At 39.0% G+C, this 19,644-nt stretch overlaps 2 protein-coding genes across 6 annotated transcripts in view; one reads left to right on the top strand and one right to left on the bottom strand.

The window, feature by feature from the left end:
• The window catches only part of Epm2a (EPM2A glucan phosphatase, laforin), a 177,415-nt gene that overhangs the window by 71,473 nt on the left and 86,298 nt on the right, over positions 1–19,644 (top strand). Inside the window, exon 2 of one of the 5 annotated variants that reach the window (XM_063233445.1) lies at positions 8,652–8,735. The exons of the other annotated variants lie outside the window; for them this stretch is intronic. Within the exon in view, the coding sequence (XP_063089515.1) occupies positions 8,652–8,735 (84 nt within the window). The remainder of the gene's footprint in view (positions 1–8,651; positions 8,736–19,644) is intronic. 5 annotated transcript variants of the gene reach the window in all.
• On the bottom strand, positions 2,952–3,842 carry LOC134472151 (histone H1.8-like). Its single transcript, XM_063233299.1, has one exon. It carries the CDS (start codon positions 3,840–3,842, stop codon positions 2,952–2,954), a length of 891 nt encoding a protein of 296 aa, XP_063089369.1.

Below are 19,644 nucleotides of genomic sequence, written 5' to 3'. Positions count from 1 at the left end.
ATGATATATCTCTTTAATTTAATAATAGCTATCCAGTCAATTACGTATTGTAAAATCACACCAAAAATAGAACATTGTAAAACCAATTGAGAATACTGAATAGAGCAAAAGAAATATAACAAAAAGTGAAAACAATCTATGCCTTCAAACAGAAGATAGAAGGAAATACCCCATATTTGCTATATTGCTTATGGTCATCCTCCCAGGAGATGTTGAAATATCTATCCCCAGTAGGTAAGGGGGAGGGGGCAGGTGGGAGAAGGGTGCTTGATTTTCAGCTCGAGTGGAAGTTGGGTCACAAGTAATGGTTCTCCTCCAGGCCCAAAGTGCAGGTGCTTATCAAGAGGGCAGGTGAATAAGCTGCCTGAATCCCTCTATCTGGAACTCTTTTCTCCTCCTGGCCTGCGTTGCAGACGCTTACCGAGAGGGTGGGGGAATAGGCTGCCCAATCCCTCCATGGCAGGAACTCTGGAGCTCTGTTCTCCTCCTGGCCTGCGTAGTCCCATTATTTCTTATGTTATTGGAGTCCTACTCATGACTTTGCCTGTGTGAAGGCAAAGTCTTCAAGTGTGTTATGGTTGGTGTGTTGTGTCAACTTGAAAAGTTTAGAAGTTTAAGCCACTCAGCAGGGAGCCAGGGTCCTTACTTTGTAAACATCCTCAGTCTGTGCAAGAGGAGGGCAGGGAGGTTTTGTGATTGCTATACCTGTCCTGATGGGGCAGTAGCTTGCTTACAGTATAAAGGAGGAGAAGAGGCTTTATTCTCCCCGACTTTTGCTCTTGCTTTTCTCAACCTTGAAGCGTTAACCCTGTGTCATGCCATCTCACCTTGGAGCCAGCTGATTATGAACTGAAACTTCCACAAACTGTGAGCCAAATAAACCTTTCGTTCCTAACTTGTGGGTGCTGTGTATTTTGTCTCAGCAATGAGAGAACTATAACCAAGACAATGCATTTCCTTTATTATTTTGTCTGTATGCTGAATTTTAACTTTTGACAATCATATTTTTATTCTTTCAGATTTTTATGTTTTCTGACTTCTGTTTTTTGCAGAGCTGCTTGCTCTTTTATTTTGTTTAAATTATTTTTATTTGGTAGTATATTTGTGTGGCATAAGTTTCCATCCTCACGTGGAGTTGGTGCATAACACAGATTAATTTCTTTTTTTAATCCCTTTTCCTTCCCTTCTCTTGATCTCTTGATCCCTTTTCCATTTGAGAAACATCTATCTCTTTATGTCTTGTTATGTTTTATTTGCTCTTTATAATTTGGGAGTTACTTGTTCTTAATGTGTGGATATAAATTTATATCTGAAGCTTCTTGAAGATATTAAATAAAGTCAATTAAAATTATTTTGATCTATAATTACAACCCCCTATAGTCATTTTTTAATGATAGCATTATTCATCTATAGATTTTCTTCAAATATATGGCAAATCTTTGTCGGACCATTTAGTTTGATGCGTAAAGAACATATTTATGTGCAGTTCTAGCTTCCTGTTGAAATTGTTTTTCCAAAATCTATGTGTGGAGGATCTCTTTGGAAACTACAATTTGGCAGAGGAAAGTTTTCATCCCAGGGTACGTGGCTTGGGGGCCAGCAGTCTGGAGATCTTTATCATTAACAAGTAAAAAGAACTTTGCTTTGACATGGAGTATCTTGGTGTGCTGCCTCCTTGAATGGGTCTGCTTTTTTCTTTCACCTCCAGGTCAGCTAGGTGGGGCACAGACATCTTAGGCTTCACTTACCCTCACCATCTTTGCTGCTGGGTTTACAGCACACTGATTTCATGTTGGTGAGGAGATGGGATAGAAGGAAATAGGTGGAAACATTTTTTTTTGTTATATAAAGTAACTCATTTTTTATTGGTACATGTTGTGATACATAATAATTACTTTCATTGTGGGAATTGGTATATGTACGTAGTACATCTTAATCATTTTTATTTCCTCTAGTGGGAATCTTTTCTTCAGCTCTTTTCCAGGTTGACATGTTGCTTTTTCATACATTTCTTTATCATAACCCCTGGTTTTTTTCCCCTCACACTTCTTATTAGTTTAAAAATAATATTAGTTCTATTAGCTGGGCCCTTTTGTTGCAAGCAGTAGAATTCAGCCTAAAGAAAAATAAAAATTATTAATGCATATAATCAAATTGAGAAAAGCTTATTGTAGCGCACTGTCTTCACTTGCTTTCTAGCTGTCTCTTCCTTGAATTTGTTTATTTGGACATTGGCTTCTTGCTTCTTTTGGATGACTAGTTCATGTCCCATAGAAACAGAATGGAGGTTCTAATTATAGAAAAAATCAAAGAAAACACTGTTGTGCTCACAGCCTGGGAGGGAAAAGTTATGAGTCATCTGTTTTTCTCCCTATAAAGTTACAGAGCAACTACCATCTTATGAATTGTTCCTTGGTAACCCTACAAGAAACAAAATAATAATTTGGATAAAGTATTCATTTGAATCACTATAATATATTTCATGCTAGGGAAATAAAATGCATTTGATGGGGACTTTTTCTTTATATAAAGATAATGCTCCAGTGTTTTGGGTGTGAATACGAAAGGGGAAAAGACTTACGCATTGTGCTTGCAGTGTGTGGCAGTGTGTGGATAGTTTAATGGGAGAAGTCAGGAGATTTCAGCTTCTGTGCACCAGGCAAGGGGGAGGTGGAGCTCAGGTCTGACTCTCTGATGTGGGAAATGGATTCACATCTTGGTGCCAGGGCTTCTGCTTCGGTAAGCTCATTCAAATTTCTTTCTTTCTTTCTTTCTTTCTTTCTTTTTTTTTTTTTTTTGTGATACATCAGTGTCTTTATTGATAACTAGGTCATGATTTGAGAAATAAGTTAGGGTTAAATAAGTAGTGCAAAGATTTGGAGGAATAAAAACTCCAGCCCAGCCACCCACAGTCCCACCAGCCTATAGCTACTGAGCTCTGAGCACAGTAACTATGAGCTCTTGACCCCCCAAGCCTGGGGTTCTTGGGGCCCCCAGCCTTCCTGGCTGGAGACAGAGTCCTGGTCCTGGGGGCCCCAGCCTTGGAAGCAGTGGCGGTTTTGGAGGCAGCAGTGGCGGTTTTGGAGGCAGCAGTGGCTTTGGGTCCAGGCCCTGGGGCGGCCTTCACTGCGGGTTTTGTACCCTTCAGGGAGGCAGCACATTTTCCAGCCTTGGAGGCTGCAGTTGAAGTTTTCCCAGGGGCTCCTGTGTCTTCTTGCCTGCTCCTGCTGCCTGGGACCTTGGGCTTCCTGCCAAGCTTGTGGACAGTTGAGGAAGCCCCAGCTGACTTTGGGGGGGTCCTTCTTGGTTACAACCTGCTGTGGCCCAGTGCCTTTCGCCTTGCAGCCTCCCTGAGGGGCTGTCTCTAAGGCTTTGGCCTGTTTGTGGGGAGCTCTTGCTTCGCATGGTTCTGCAATGTTTTTCTTGCTGGAGCCAGCAGGCCCTGTCCGAGTACTTTTCCTGCTGCACTGCGGCTTCTTCTGACGCTTGGGGACAAGCTTGAAGCTGCCAGTGGCACCCCTAGCCTTGGAGTTGATGGGCTTGGCAAGGAGGCCACGGCGCATGCCTGTGGCAATGGCCTGCTTCAGTAGGTACTTGAAGCGGGTGACATCGACTGTGGGGTACTTGTGCAGGATGTAGAGCTTGATGGCTGCCACTGAGGTGCCCCGGCGCTGCTCCCCTGCCTGTAGGGCCTCCAGCACCATGCGCAGCACTGTGGGGTGGCGACGGGTCACCATGACCCTGTTTGAGGTCGGGCCTGGCTTTCCATACTTAGGGGGCTCTGCTGGCCCTGCTGTGGAAGAGGAGGAAGAAGAGCAATTGGTGATGCTCCCAGGAGCCATCTGAAGGACACTTATGAATGACCACCTCCGCTGATCACATAATCATGTGATCATTCAAATTTCTTAATATCCAAATAGTCACCATTTTAAATTTCATATTTGGAAAGTTTTCTTTGTTCTCCTCCAATCTGGGGTCCTGGACTATGTGTAGCCAGTATACAGAGGAGAGAGAAGCTTAGCATTTTCCATTCTGTGATTTTAATGTTTTCTTTTTAATTTTATTTTAAAGAGAATAAAACCAAGCCAAATAATACAGAATATAGCCAAACAAAACAAAACAATGAGAGTGGTGCAAGACTTCAAAACAAGATGATAGGTTCATACTACTATATCTTGTTGTCTTCAAAATACCTTCCTATACCATCAGACATAATCAAATCAAACAAAACAAAACAGAATAAAGCAAAAAAATGAAAATGATACAGGACTTCAAAACACGATAATAGGAAATTAACGGTGGCTACCATAGTGCCTCTCGTGATCTTCATAATAGCTGTCCAGACCATCAGAATAGGCATGTAAAATTAACCAAACAGTACAAGAACTAAGCTGCGTCTTTACTTCATTTGTTATCTTTTCAGAAATTTCATGTGTGTTACTTCTAATTTGTCTGTGTCTCCTGAACTTGTTCTGTGTGGGCTGGAAGTCATAGATTATATTTTGCTCCTTTGTCTTGACATTTTCCTGGGTCCCCTGAACCAGTCCATTGCTGCACCCCCGGTGTTTACTGCACTGGCTGCCCATCCCTCAGTGTAGGGGAGTGGACTAGGCACTTGGGTTCCTCCGATCTGGGGTTCCTGGAATAGTGGAGAGGCACAAGGTGGTGGCTCACTGATGCTCCCCTGATGATAGTGGGCCTGAGGGCATACCTTCTTCTCTGGGCCCGGGCTGGGCTTGCTGAATCACTCCCAGTTGCTGGCTCATGACCTTAGCATGTGGCTTTTTCCTCTGGGCTGGCACTAAGCTCCCTGGATTTCTCACACTGGGAACCCTTGAAGGTTATAATTGACCACATCTATAGGAGCTGTCCAGCTGGGTCCGAAAACAAAGACTGCCTGGGTTGAGCTGCAGAAACAAGTGACTATGGATCCCCAAAACCAGGCCCTTAGGTTACCATTCATGCAGATTAGTAGGCAATGGAGTGTCATGTGACATTAAGTTGGTAAATGTATAAATGCCCCTACAGTGAGGAGGCAGTTCCTTCCCTCCCATCCAAAAAGAGAGGGCTCCAGCTGACACTAGCTTTCATCTTGTCTTTATTTTCTTATCCTCTCACAGCCCTTTTCTCTGGGAATGTCAAGAGCTCTGCCATTCCTGGCAACCTCAGAGTGTGTCTTCTTCTCTGGACCCATGCTAGGCTTGCTGGATCTCTCTAGGCTGCTGGTGTGGGGCCTTGGGGTATGGCTTCTTCCTATTAAGTTGATTTACTCACAGGCTTGGTTCAACTCTGGTATTTCTTTGCTGATTTTCTGTCTAGCTGAACCATCTCTCTGACAATGGGGTATTGAGGTCTCCTGTTACAATTGTGTTATTGCTTATTTGATTTTCCATGTCAACCAATAACTTTTATATAATGGGGTACTCCTCTATTAGGTCCATATATATTTATGATTGTTATGGTGTCCAGCTTTTTTGTTGACCCCAATCAATCTTACGTTATTCTTCTTTGCTTTGTCTTGTAGCTGTTGGATTGATTTCTCATGGTCTCTTGCTATTTTTAAGATCTTCCTTTTCATGATCACTAACTGTAATTCTGTCTTCAAGATCTGCAATTCTATCCTTTCCTTCATTCAGTCTGTTGCATATACTTTTCATGGAGGTTTTAATCTTCTGGATCTCTGTTTGGATCTGTTTCATGGATTCCATTTTTCTCCTATATTGGGTATTTTTTGTTTCTATCTTTTTCTAAGATCATCTATTCTTTTATTTGTGTCTTCTCTAATATCTTTGATTTTAAGCATCATTTTTTTTTGTATATGAGAGATCATTTTTTTAGGCTTTTCAACTTTTTTTTTTTTACTTCTGTTGTTATTATTTCAGAAAGTTCCAGTGTTTGACTTCCAGCTTCACCCATTTCATTGAGTTCCAGCCTGTCCTGGGCGGGCTGGGGGTCTGTGGCTGCCCTCTGCCTCTGCATCTTACCATTATCCACCTTGTCTTTTTCTTTTATTTTGTCTTCTATGTGAATGACCATAAATCCCCCATAATGTATAGTTCCTTTCCTCAGGAATGTCCTCTAGATGTAGTTGGTTCTTTATAGCTGTCCCCAAAACCTACCCTTTTCTTATGTTTACAGTTCTGTGATAATGTCTGTGTTACCTCCCAGAGTTGTGCTGGTGGTGCAGCCGGTCTTGGCCTCTGGATGTGCAGGAGCTGGGACTGGCCTTCTGTTGGTGGAATTCTCCAGAGTCAAATTGCTGTCTCCTCACTGCTGCTTCAGACACTTCCACGTTACTGGCCTCACTGATTACTTTGCCCTCCAGAGGTGTGTGTCTGTGTATCAGACCGTTGTCCTGGGTCTTGGGGTTCCTGTCAGTCTTACACTTTTCCAGCTGGCCCACCCTCTGGGATGCAATGGAGGAGGCCCGGATCACAAACTCACTGTCTCCCAGCTGGCCCACCATCTGGCATGCAATGGAAGGGCGCAGGGCTGGACTCACTGCCAGCCAGGCTGGCCACCAGGGATGTAACTGAGGAGTGCAGAGCAGAACTCACTGCTGGAAGCTGGCCTCACCATGAGGGATGTCAACCTTCGTGTTTTTTATAGGGTAAATTAGAGTGACACATTAACAAAGCACATTAGCATAAATTTTAGCCAATTAAAACCTTAGAGAATTAGAAGAATGTTTACTATGACATGATTTTGTTTTTTAGTATAGTCATAAAGGGCTCCACATTGTTTTTGTGGTTTGATCTGTTTTTGCCAAAGTTTCTGGAAATTCTGTTTGTGGATTTGCTGAACTATTTGTACCTTTGGAAAAAGTTAACCTTTAAGTTCATGAAAATCTATGTTTAGAATACTGGAGGAAGGTCATCCTGGTGGGAATTCAGGGAGAAGGCTGAGGAGAGACTTCATGGCAGGCGTCACATTTTGAACTTGATATTTAATAACTAGGATCTCTCATTTATTTTCTCTCTGTAGTTATAGGAATACGACCAACAGAATTAGTTTTAAAAATCTGATTTGAGTTGAAGAAGAAATGAATGCTCTTTTATTCTTCATGCAGTTGTGACAAAGGTTGGTTTTCATAAAAGGAAGAGGAAAAAGTCAGTCTGAAGGTCTGAACAGCATTTAAACATTTTGCGGTGGGCACCCTGGGATGAGTGCTGTTGGACTGTGGTTCAGCTTCTAGGTTAAGTTATCCTGAGGGAGAAGCCTGCCGTGTAGGCGGAGGAGAAATTTAGACTGTGGCCTGGGCTGGGGCATGTAGGGGAGTGTTTGGGGGCTCCTACATGCGGCTGAGATGATTGGCAGGGCAGCCTTCCTTCTGCTGAGCTCTTGCCCTCTCTGCGGGAATGCCTGTCTGCAAACATGAAATAACGTATAACTTTCTAGAGGACTTTCTGGATATAACAGTGATTCCTCATGTTGGCTGCACATTGGGATCATCCCAGGAGCTTTTTAACGGTACCGATTCTTGGGCATTTCACAGACCTCTAGAATTTCCATGGGTGGAGCCTGGATGTCCATGTTTGTTAAGTAAGAGTTTTATTGATACAAAACTCCCATAGCATAAAATGTACCCTTTCAAAGTATACTTATATTCACCAGTTGCATAGGTACCGACCAACACTAATTCTGTATGTTTTTGACACATGAAGGAGAAGTCCTGTGCTCATTCCTAATCAGTCCCTATTCTTCCCACCCCATCCTGTTTCATGGCAATGGAGTCCTATGACTTGTGGCCATTTGTCACTGGCTTCTTTCACTTACCATGATTTTGTGACTTACACATTTTGCAGCATCCAGTATCATTCACTTGTATTACAAGGAATAGTCTGTTGTGTGAATGTATCACATTTTGTTTATTCATTTGTTTTGTTTATTAATTTATGGTCATATGGGTTTTTCACTGTTTGAATCATGGTATTGTTAATGTGTGTAGATGTATGTTTTTACTTCTTTTCAGTGTATACCCAGAAGTGGAACTGCTGACTCATGTAGTAATTCTGTGTTTATCACTTTTGAGAAAGTGCCACATTGTTTTCCAAAGTGCCTGTACTGCATTAGAGTTGCCTCAGTGTTGTGAGTTTCTGTTTCTCTCCATCCTTGTCACCATTGATTGGCTATTATTTCAGCCTTTTAGAAAACGTGTGAAATGACACCTCACTGTGATTTTGATTTGTGTTTCTATAATGACTGATGATGACCATATTTGACTTGCTCATTGCCCATATGTCAATTTAGAAGATACTTGTGTGTGTGTTATCTTCTTTGGAGAAAAGCCTTTTCAAACCCTTTGCCCATTTTTAATGGGATTTGATTTTAATTGGTCTATCACAAGAGCCTTTGTTTTAAAAAAAATTCCACCTCAGGTGATACTGAGCCTGAGAATCTTGGGCAACAGGAAACCCCAGGATCTGCCATTCATCCACCTAACTTGGACTTCATTTTTGTCATGAAGGGGAAAGGCAATAGGTTTAAATGCTAATCTAATGAACTATCTATTAGGTACATTTGCCTATTTATTCGAAGCCAAAATCATCATCTTTCTATATACCACTTAAATACTCTTTAAGCCTCTTTTTTCAGATCATCTCTTACCTCAAGCTTAACTCTTTCTCTGGAACCCCTCTTCCATTCTTAAGATGATGTATGTCTGGCTGCAGCATTTCTTCTGGGATCCAGTTCAAGTCCTCCTGTCAACCAGAATTTTTACATATACATATCCTGTAAGTATTTTCAAAGTCAACATGTGTAAACCTCCACTCATACATCTGTGGGAAGCTTTGCTTTCTATCTCCTTGAGTTATGGATGTTGCAGCTTGATTACTCAGGCATATGGAAACATAAAACTTCAGACTGAACTGCCAGCACCATAATCCTCTGGGGTATAATAAGCCGCATCCCTAGTAATTCTGATTTAATAGTTCTGGTATTGACCAAGAAATGTGAATTTATAATTTTCCTAGGTACTTTTGATAATGAGCTTATTTACAAGAAGGCTGTTAGCGATTCTACAGTTGAAATATTGCAGTCCCTCCACACAGACCAATCTTTTTATTTTCATCCTGCTACCTCTGCATCAGATTGGTCACTCCTGCATTTGAGGGACCTTCTATATGTTCTGAGTCCTTTGCATCCCTTGTCTACTAAATCTTTCCTCGACAGTGCTACCAGAATTATCTTCCTAAAATACAGCTAGAATAATATCACAAATACAATTAAAACTATTTGGTGATTCCTTGTTTTCTATAAAATCTAAATCTAAATCTTACATAAATTTCCTAGTATGGCCTTTCTGGTTCCTTGCCATGTGGCAATTCCTCTTTTGGCCTCTTCTCCTCCTCTAAGACTCTTCTCTAAGGCATCAGCATTCCTACAGCATTCCTAAGTCATAAACATTCTTACAATGCTTTCTTAGTCCTATGCCCTCTCCATGGGTTTCTGTTTATTTTTTTTTTATTTTTTTAAAATTGTATTTAAAAGGAAAAAGAGAAAAACACAAAACAAAACAAAGCGGTATAAGGGTACACGTAATACAGAACTACAAAAAAAAAAAAAAAAGACAGTAAGAAATCACCAGTTAATAGATTACATATTATCATCTTAGAAATAGTTGCTCAAATCACAGTATCAAAGAATACAAAGTGGACATTCAAACAGTGAGACTGCAAACAGTTGTGTTCAATGATCCAACCAAAAACAATATGGTCAGCTATTTAACACCCCTAAACACACTTGCTGTCGTATCCTTTAGAGCTCTTTTTTTTCCCCTCTCTTTTTTACAACAAAATTTACACATTTTGGGTTTTATTACTCCTTAGTTCTTACTACTTTTGGGGGGGGGAGAGAATATAGTCAAATATGGCAAAACAAAGCTGTCAGTCAAAACCAAGGATAGACATAGCACATGATGTAAAACAGAGTACAAGGTTATCAACAATGTCTCTTGTTTCCTTAAAAAGAATCGCCTATATCATTAGGTATTATAAAGTTGAACAAAACAGTAGAGAACAAGACCAATAAAACTTAAGCATTGTAAACATTACAGGACTTCCAAAGGAGACAATAGTCAAACCAGCATGGGCATCTTAGTGAATCTTATTGCCTTTAAAGTAGTTGCCTATACCCTCAAACTTGATACTATCATACAGAATGGAACAGAGTCTAATCAGTCAAAACAAGATCGTGGGAGTATTACAGGACTTCAAAACAAGTTAATAGGAAATCAAAAAAAGTTACTATTATACCTCCTGCTAATTTTTTTTAATTTTTCCCCTTAATTAAAACAAACATAAGAAATAACTAAATTTTTTTTAAAAAATAAGGGAGAGATTGAGATAAAACAGGACATAACAATATAACAATACAGGTCAAAGCATGACTGTTTCAGCAACCTAGTGCTTCACCACCAAATAACCCGATTTAATAGTAGTTACCATAGTGTCTGTCTTTTCCCTTGAAATATTTGAATAAAACTTCATATACTACAGCTTCAAATATTTCCATATCAAGAAGCCCAGAATAAAGCTTTTCCAATTAATAAGTGAAAACTTTATAAGGCTTCAAGGCCACATAATGGGGAATCATGATTACCACATATTTTTTATATATTTGAATCGGTACTTACATTAGGGAAACTATTCAGTATTCACACATGCAAGATTGATTTATTTCACTTATGAGTATGGTCTCAAGCAGTGCCCATTTATTGATAAATATCTCAATGTGATCCTTCTTTATAGCTGAATAATACTCCATTGTATATAAATACCACAACTTTTTTATCCATTCCTCAGTTGATGGACACTTGGGTTGTTTCCAAGATCTGGCGATTACAAATTGTGCTGCTATAAACATAGGTGCACATATATCACTGTGGTATGATGCATTCAGTTCTTCTGGGAATATACCTAGAAGTGGAATAGCTGGAATAAATGGGATTTCGAATCCCAACTTTTTGAGAAATCTCCAGACAGACCTCCACAAAGGCTGTACCAGTCTACGCTCCCACCAACAGTGCAGGAGAGTTCCTTTTTCCCCACAGCCTCTCCAGCATTTGTTATTGTTGGTTTTCTTGATCCTGGCCATTCTTTCAGGAGTGAGATGATATCTCAGTGTGGTTTTAATTTGCATTTCTCTAATGACCAATAATGATGAGCATTTTTTCATGTATTTATTTGCCATTTGCATTTCTTCATCTGAGAAGTGCGTATTCATCTCAGATGCCCATTTTTGGATTGGATCTTTGAATTTTGGGGGTCTGAGTTTTTTTTAATTCTTTATATGTTTTAGACAAGAGTCCCTTGTCTGAGAGAGAGTTCACTAAAATCTTTTCCCAGTTTGTGGGTTTTGTTTTCACTATGCTGGAGATTTCTTTTGACATGCAGAAACTTTTTAATAAGAAGTGATCCCAGTTATTGATTCTGGGAAGTATTTCCTGTGCGGTTTGAGTCCTGTTCATGAATTCTCTACCTACTCCTATGTCTTCAAGGTTTCTACCCAATTTGTCTTCCAATAGATTTAGTGTTTCTGTTTTAATATTCAGATCTTTGACCCATTTAGATTTTAATTTAGTACATGGTGATAGACATGGGTCTAACTTTAGTTTTTGGCAAATGGAGAGCCAGTTTTTCCACCACCATTTATTAAAGTGACTGTTGTTCGTCCAGTGAATCTGCTTGGCTCCTTTATCAAAGATAAGGTGGTTGAGTGTGTTTGTAGTTGTGGGTTTCTGTTTAAACTATGGCAGCCGTGGTACTACAGAGAACTATGCCACATTCATTCTGTTGACTTCAGTGTCATCGTATGAAAACCAGTCAGAGGCAATGTCTTAATTTATTTGAGCTGTCAGAACAAAAACACCTTAGGTTTTTAAATTTATAAATAAGAGAAATCTTTATCATATAGTTATGGAGAATGGGAAGTCCAACCTCAAGCTGCTAGTGGATCCAGGTTAGATAAGGGGTTGCTTTTGGAGCTCTCACCAGAGCCAGTCCCACTGTACCAGAAGCACTGTTGGAACCTGGAGATGCACGGGCACCGTGAAGCTAGTTGTTGGTGAGCCTGAAGGCCTTGGTGCGGACATGTGATGGCAGAAGGGAGCAGCAAACCAGAGAACTGCACTGGCTGGTGTGCCTGAACTTGTGCAACTGCAACTCAGGGAACTGCCCGGGTTCCCGACACTTCAACTTGCTGGAGCTGCGGTTGTGCTGAGGTGCAGGCACACTGAGGTCAGAGATCAGGGAGACCAACAGAAAGTGGAGCCAGTAGGGGACCTGCATTGACCGGCAGTGAGTATTGGGAATAAAACCTTCCTGGGAAAGGGAATGACATTTTGGAACCAGGCAAGACTGGCAGAAACAAGGTACTGCAGAGACTTCAGTCAGTTGTTTCCTTCTCAGATGGGATTGGTGAGATGTGCTTGGCCTGGGTCACGCCCCTGGCTGGGAACCAGTAAGGTCTCCCAGACCAGTTCCCTATGTGCTGCACACACTAAAACAATCAAGGCCTCTGTGGGCTGGCTGACCTGGAGGGGAGGGGCCAACATATGTCGTCCCTATTTACACTTCAATAGCACACTGGAATAGGCAGGATCACCTAGCCAGCATGTTTCAGAAGAACCAGAATCAACAACAACAACAAAAAAAATGGGGCTGAGGTCTCCTTTATACGCCAGTATGGAAGAAACAAAAATATGAGAAGAGGAAGCAATAAGAAAAAGCCCCCAGCCCCCAACCCTGAGAACATTGATCCAGGAAAGGTAAATACAAAAGAGATTCAGGACAGTAAACATGCAATATCAGACATGGCATCAGCGGACATGAAGAGATATCTTGGGGATCTCATAGATGAGCTCAAAAGTGAAATGTAAAACAAGATATAAATAGATTGATAAAAGAAATGCTATGCACCTCTCAAGAAGATGGAAGAATGGAGGAACACAAACAAAGGAGAGAACCGTTTGATGAAGAATATAAAGAAAATATAGAATACATGAAGCAGGTTCAAAGAGATTACCAGGAAATTAAAAACTCCATTGAAAGCTAGCAAAACTGCTTGAAAGAAACTAAGGATAGATTATCCAAACTGGAGGACAGGTTTGCAATGTGGGATTATGAAAGGAAAAACTTTTTAAAAATAACAAGGAAACAAGCAGTAACAATACAAAGGCTAGAAGACGACAAAAGGATTTATAACTTGAGAATAAAGGATGTGAATGAAGAAGCTGGGGTACAAACAAAGGAACTACAAAGGCTATTCACAGAAATAATTAAGGAAAACTTCCCAAACATAGGAAAAGAAAATGATATGCAGATATATGAGGCATACAGAACTCCAGCCACCTACAACCAAAATAGAGCCACACCCAGGCATATAATAATCAAGATCCCAGAAATTCAGTATAAGAACAGAATATTAAAAGCTGTTAAAGACAAGAAACAGATCACCTATAAAGGAAGGCCCATCAGAATTATGGCAGACTTCTCGACACAAACCATCAAGTCAAGAAAAGCTTGGAGTGAAATATTCCAAGCCCTGAAAGAAAATAACCTCCAGCCCAGATTGATGTACCCTGAAAAACTGTCTCTAGAAATTAGTGGAGAAACAAGATGCTTCCAAGACAAAGAGTAACTGGGGAAATTCACTACCACCAGTCCAACTCTACAGAGAATACCGCAGGGCATTCTAGAGAGAGAGAAAAGTACCAGGATTCCAGGAATAGTGGCAGAGAGGCCTTAATGCAGCAGAAAGCAGAATGAAGAAGACAAGTAGACAACTAATGGCCAAAAAAAAGAGCATAACAGAAATGAGGCAGAGAAAGTTGGTTATAATTTCTAATATAGATGGCCTTGATACACTATATTAAAAAAAAATCACAGGTAGAGTAGATCAGGAGGTAGGGTCCACCGAGATGCTCTTTATAGGAAATATAATTAACCAGAAAAAGGGTATATGCACTGAAAATCAAATACGAGAAAACAATGCTCTATGTGACAGGGAACCAGAGAGTAACAGGGGCAACTAGACCAGTGTTTGTGAATGGGTTGGAAAGGCAGGCTTTAATAGGTAAAGGAATACAACTAGAGATGAAGTCCAGGAGGGAGAAGGTTCAGAACCACTTGGGTGAATGGCAGGTTGCCCCCCCCCCCGGAATTTAAAACCAAGGGTCCTGGTGAGACCCAAAAATGTACAGTGCACCCTGGGGAAGTGAAAGGGGAGGAATAGTCTTAAAAAAGATGGCAGAGATATTGTTAATAGTGTATCAAGAGTTAAAACCCATATTACTCGCATCTCTCTGCTTAGATAGATTTTATTCTGTCCCAGTTTGTCTACTTGCATTGGATTTGAGGGCACAGGCAGGTATCCCCAAAACATCAGGATATAGCATAGTAATCATCCTTAATTTCCTATTAACTTAATCTGGAGCCTTGTACAACTTATACTGTTTTATCATGACTGATCTTAGTTAAATATGGTTTGTTTGATTGCTGTTTGGTATCAACAGATTTTATTCAAAACTGATATGCTTGATAGTATCGTCTAGAGTTTAGGCAACTACACTGAAGATGACAAGATTCACTATGATACCCTTCTAGTTTGCTTACTACCTGTTTTTGAAGTTTTATACAATATACATAGTTGTTTTTAGTAATATGTACTGATACATTCAATTATAATATGTCTGATGATATTGCCAATTCTGTTGAAGATAACAAGAGGCAACACAGTAACCATGGTAGAACTCGTTGTACAGTGGTCTTATGTGTCTTTTTCATTTCATGTGTTTATAGGAATATGTTTTGTTTTGTCTTGCTTTGTTTTGTTCCTCCATCTAATATAGAAAGGATAAAAATACATGTTAAGATTCATGCATGTGTAGAACCTATACAGTTTATGAGAACTGATCTTATGACATATGATGAAATGAACAAATACTTTGAAGAAAAAGAGACATTATAATACCCAGTGCTGATCCTGGAGTGTCATAATGTGAAACCCAGCAATAGTACTATTCTTTGCTCAGAGTGATATTAGCCTGCTTATGTTTGTTCAGTCTCAAAATAAATTAAGATATGGATAACTGCATGTCTGTTTAAGAGTATAGGATTGATAGCCATATTACTAGGTTTTTTGTTGGATAGTTGAACAGAGCTGGTTGCAGTCTCGCTGTTGAATCCCCATTTTATGTGCTCCACTTTTGTGTCTTGAATAACTATTTGTAAGAGGACAATATGTTAATATCAACTAGTGATTTCTTACTGTTTATTCTTTCTTTGAGAGTATTATTTCTACCCATTTTCTGTTTTGTTTAGTCTTTCTTTAAATAAAATTAAAAAAATTTTTTTAAAAAGGCCCAGTGTTTTAACACTATTGCATTGGGGATTCAGTTTCAATAAGAATTTTGGAGAGACACAAGCATTCAAGCCATGGCAGGTAGCCTCTTCAAATGGCATACTTTTTATATGTTTCTTAAATGTAACAAATAATTATGCAATAAAATTGATAAATCTTTTTAAATAAAACCTTCCTATTATTGCATAGCATTCATGTGATTGCACTCATTCCTTTGGATCAAAAAGGAACAAGTACACAGTATCTTAATCTCTATGTGGTGTCTGCATGGTTCATTAGTGATACTACAAGAATGGATGCTCTCTTTTTCTCCATCTGTTATCTGGATCTTCAGTGTTGATTGGATTCAGAATGAAAGGTTTTTATTAGAGCTTTTGGCCTGAGACTTAGCCTCCCAGCATTAACAGAGTGAAGGAGTTGCTTTGCTTCGGTTGAGCAATCATTAAGCCATGAGAGTAGTAATCAGGTTAGGTGACTCACATAGTCTGATTGCATAGTGCAACTGGTTGTTAGGTGATCCCCCTATGTTGATTTTAGATAGTTTGTATAAATCAGACTCCGATACCCCCACCCAACTGGCCGCAGTTTTGTATATGTGTACAATAAACCACTATGCAGTATCACTTCCGATACGATATGCCTGACATTATATACCTTCAGCGGATCAGCCAGCTTGCATGGGTTTGCACTGATAAAGTTCTGTGCCTAGAACTGGGACTCAGAGTCATGCTTCGTACAGGCATTCTGAAGACATTTTTTCTATACACACTCATTTGTAGCTCACATATCTGGAACTTACATATCTCAGGTCTTTTAGCCTTCTATAGTACCGCCTTTAAAATACTTAAATAAAAAATTGCTTGAGTTCAAATCCTACATGCTGAGAGATTTCATCTCTTCTCTCTGCTACCCACAGCCATCTTTCCCTAGTACAGTTTTGGAAACGTGGGATATGGAAGATCATTATCCCCTACAGATATTCCAGATTCCTTTCCCACAGACTACTCTTACTGTTCCAAATATGGTCTCTGTGTCTGGCAGCCTCTGCATGCAAAGATGACAAGGTGAAGACAAGCCCTTAGCCAGCCAGTGAACTTTAACCTGGGGGAAAAGTAATTTGTTATTTTATCCTTGTAGTACTTTCTCAATATTTGAAAAATGTATTAAGACAGCCTATCCTTAGGCTCAAAAGAATGTCCTAGGGTGTAATAGGCTCATCAAAACTTGATGAATGCGTAAACTTGGGCAAGTCACTTTCTTGGGATCTCAAACCAGGTATTTTCAGGCTTCTCTTCTTTAACGTGATTATGTGCCAGGCACTTAGTGACACAGGATAAAGATGCAATTCAATCGTTTGAAAGCATTTGAGAAAAAGAAAACATTAAAAAATGAAAGACCTGTATGCCTTATGGAAAAGAAGATATTTAAAAATAAATAAATATGTGTGTCCTTTGGAGAAGAACACAAATTTCACATGAATTTTAAAGAAAAAAATACAACTCTTCCAAGAACTTTCATGCCCGTAGAACCCTGCTTCAGGCTCTATTTGCAAGATCACTTGGACATGTTTACAAAGCTTTAGTGATCTCTGAGTCTCAGTTTTCTCCTCTGTAAAATGTATCCACGGTTTAGACAAGACAGTGTAAAGTTATCCACATGGAGTATAAAGACATGTTATATAGAAGGAGTCATTAGGGTGAACAGGAGTAGGGGTCAGCCCCTCTGAGCTCCAGCCTTTGCTTCACACTAAATAAGCATAGGGCCGCATCAGGTCATTTACTGTAGGGCTCCAGACTGAAGGGAAGATATATTAACCCCTATGCTATCTGTACCCCTGGGTTTTTTGAGAAATGATACATTTTTGAGAATGAGGCACTTTGAAAATTATTAAGCTTTATTATAACTGAACAGTGACCTGAGATTCCTGCAATCCTTGAATATGATTTTTCTTTATATTCTAAAACTCCACTAGGTGGCAGCATGTCACTTGTATTCAACTATAATTTTTAATTTCTGGTAGAAAAGAATTTAATCAACATTTAAGTGAATGTTATTCTTTTTCATCTGTCTCTTACTACTTTGTCATTCACTTATTCCTAATAGTTCTGAAAAAACATTTTCATTAACTTAAAAAAGATTTGTTGAAATAAATGTGAGAGCAATCAAGACTAATTTATCTAAAGCTACTTTGAGAAGTAGTTTAATTTTTCTCAGATGTAAGAAAATTACTTTGATGTATATTTTTTCATATAGGTAATTAAGAACAGTTAATATCACCTACAAAACTTTTGACATTTGCTTCTTGTGATTCCTTTAATAATTTTTTTCAATAATTTAGGTACATATTTTTTATTTTGATGCCTACTTTATTCTGTATATCAGAAGATCACTGCATAACTTACAATGAATCTTTTGAATATTTGTGACATGCTTGAGAAATGCTTTATTATGTTTCTGTATCAGCTTTGTGTCAGACTTTCCTAGAGAATTAGTTTGAAGTGATGAATTGAATAAGAAAACCCTGATGAATAAAAAACCTTGTTGGTGTCTGTTGATATTCAGGCTTTTAATGCAAGTGATGTCATAGGTCTATTAGAATAATCTTACCTTGTTGCATGGAAAAATTGGATCATTTAGCAGCATAATGGATTGCTAGTGTTCATTTGTGAGGGGAACATCAAAGGAATTCTTAAGCTACCACAGTCAGTATATTCTATATAAGAGAAAGCTGCTTTGAAAAATTAAGCTATTTAAAATTGATGTAAATGACTGATATTCGATAGATATTTTAAATTTCTTTTGGCCAGATATGTACTGTTTCGGAGGGGGAGGGGCATTTTTAAACATTTTATTTAAAAATGGTTAAAGTTGAATTGAGGTTATTAGTAATTTCATATCTTTCTCTTATGGTCTTAGGAACAGTATTTCTTTCTTATTATATATAAAAATAATGGTGAGTTGTGAATACTGTGTGCATATTTAAAACATTTTTTGAATAAGATGATCTGTAACTTTACTGATTTGCAAAGGAATCTAGGAACCATATAAAATAAGAAATCTCTGATATTTCAACATCATTACATATTTCTGATATAGATGTAAAAATTGCTTTTGAAGTTTTCCCTGATCAAATATCAACGTTTTTTGTACAAGAGGGCAAATGGGGAACAGTATATCTCAGTTTCGACAAAATATTTTAGATGTCTCACAACTTGGTACACAAATTAGAAAGCAAAGATAGTTGGCCAACAGATACAGGGCAGATTTATTGCATGCTGAACAGCTGGCTCTTGGATCGTGTTATTAATAGACCAGTTTGTGCATGAGGGGCAAGCAGGTAACGCACTGAGGAACTCTGTTCAAATTCCTCCCTGCACCTTTCCCTCAGTGATTGAGGGAGCATGTTGATCATATTTGAAAGAGACAATTGAAAGAGTTAGTATTTTGTTTGAGAGGAGCAGTACTCAAAATATGACATCCCAAACATAGCAAAATAACCCAAAGAATAAATTAATAAAATAAACTCTTTTATTTGTATTAAAGTTATTTTATAAAAGTAGAAAATAAGAAAATTGTTTTAAACAATTTCAAGAAAAAAGGATTCCAGAATTTCAGTTAATTTCAGTTTTAGGAGAATGTTTGCATAGTTGGGCAGGGATTGTTCAGAATCTAAAGGGTTACTGGAAAAATTAGTGCTCTTGTCTTGGGAACATATAAGCCCATATGGAGCTATTGTTTGTCTTAGTTACTTTTCTGTCTCATTGTTGAGACAAAATACGAGATGGCCAAATTTAGGGAAGGGAAGGTTTATTTCTTACAGGTTGGAGGTTTCAGTCCATACTGTGTTGGCTCCAAGGCAAAATAACATGGCTGAGGGTCGGCGATTCATGGCTGCCCCTGCAGCAAAGCATGAACAGGGCAAAAGAGAGAGAGGACATGCCTTTTTCTCCCTGTTACATGGTATGCTGTCTCCACCCCTGGATTGGTGTAGCACTCATACCACCAATCCAAGTGCTACACAATGAACCAATCACAAATGCTAGATTTGACCATCCATGATTGCCTGAGGCTTGGGGTCAGGGGAAGCTTCTGAACATAAACCATAACTGTTATTATGGTCTTGTTTTTAAAAATACCAGGACAATCAAAGCTACTGTTAAAACTATCTGAGCATATTTTAATCATATACCTATTTTACAAGACAGTGTACAGTTATCCACATGGAGTATAAAGATGGAAGTGACTAGGGAGGAGCAATAGTTCAGAGCTATTATAGTTTCC

Source organism: Cavia porcellus, unplaced genomic scaffold, assembly GCF_034190915.1.
Source record: "Cavia porcellus strain 051 isolate PalLab524CR breed Dunkin Hartley unplaced genomic scaffold, mCavPor4.1 scaffold_22, whole genome shotgun sequence".
Lineage (NCBI taxonomy): Eukaryota > Metazoa > Chordata > Mammalia > Rodentia > Caviidae > Cavia > Cavia porcellus.
Note: the sequence above shows the minus strand (reverse complement) of the source record. Positions and strands in the feature narration are given on the sequence as shown.

What these genes read in the sequence shown, in the direction of transcription:
- LOC134472151 (XM_063233299.1), bottom strand. Translation starts at nt 3,842, where the DNA reads ATGGCTCCTGGGAGCATCACCAATTGCTCTTCTTCCTCCTCTTCCACA.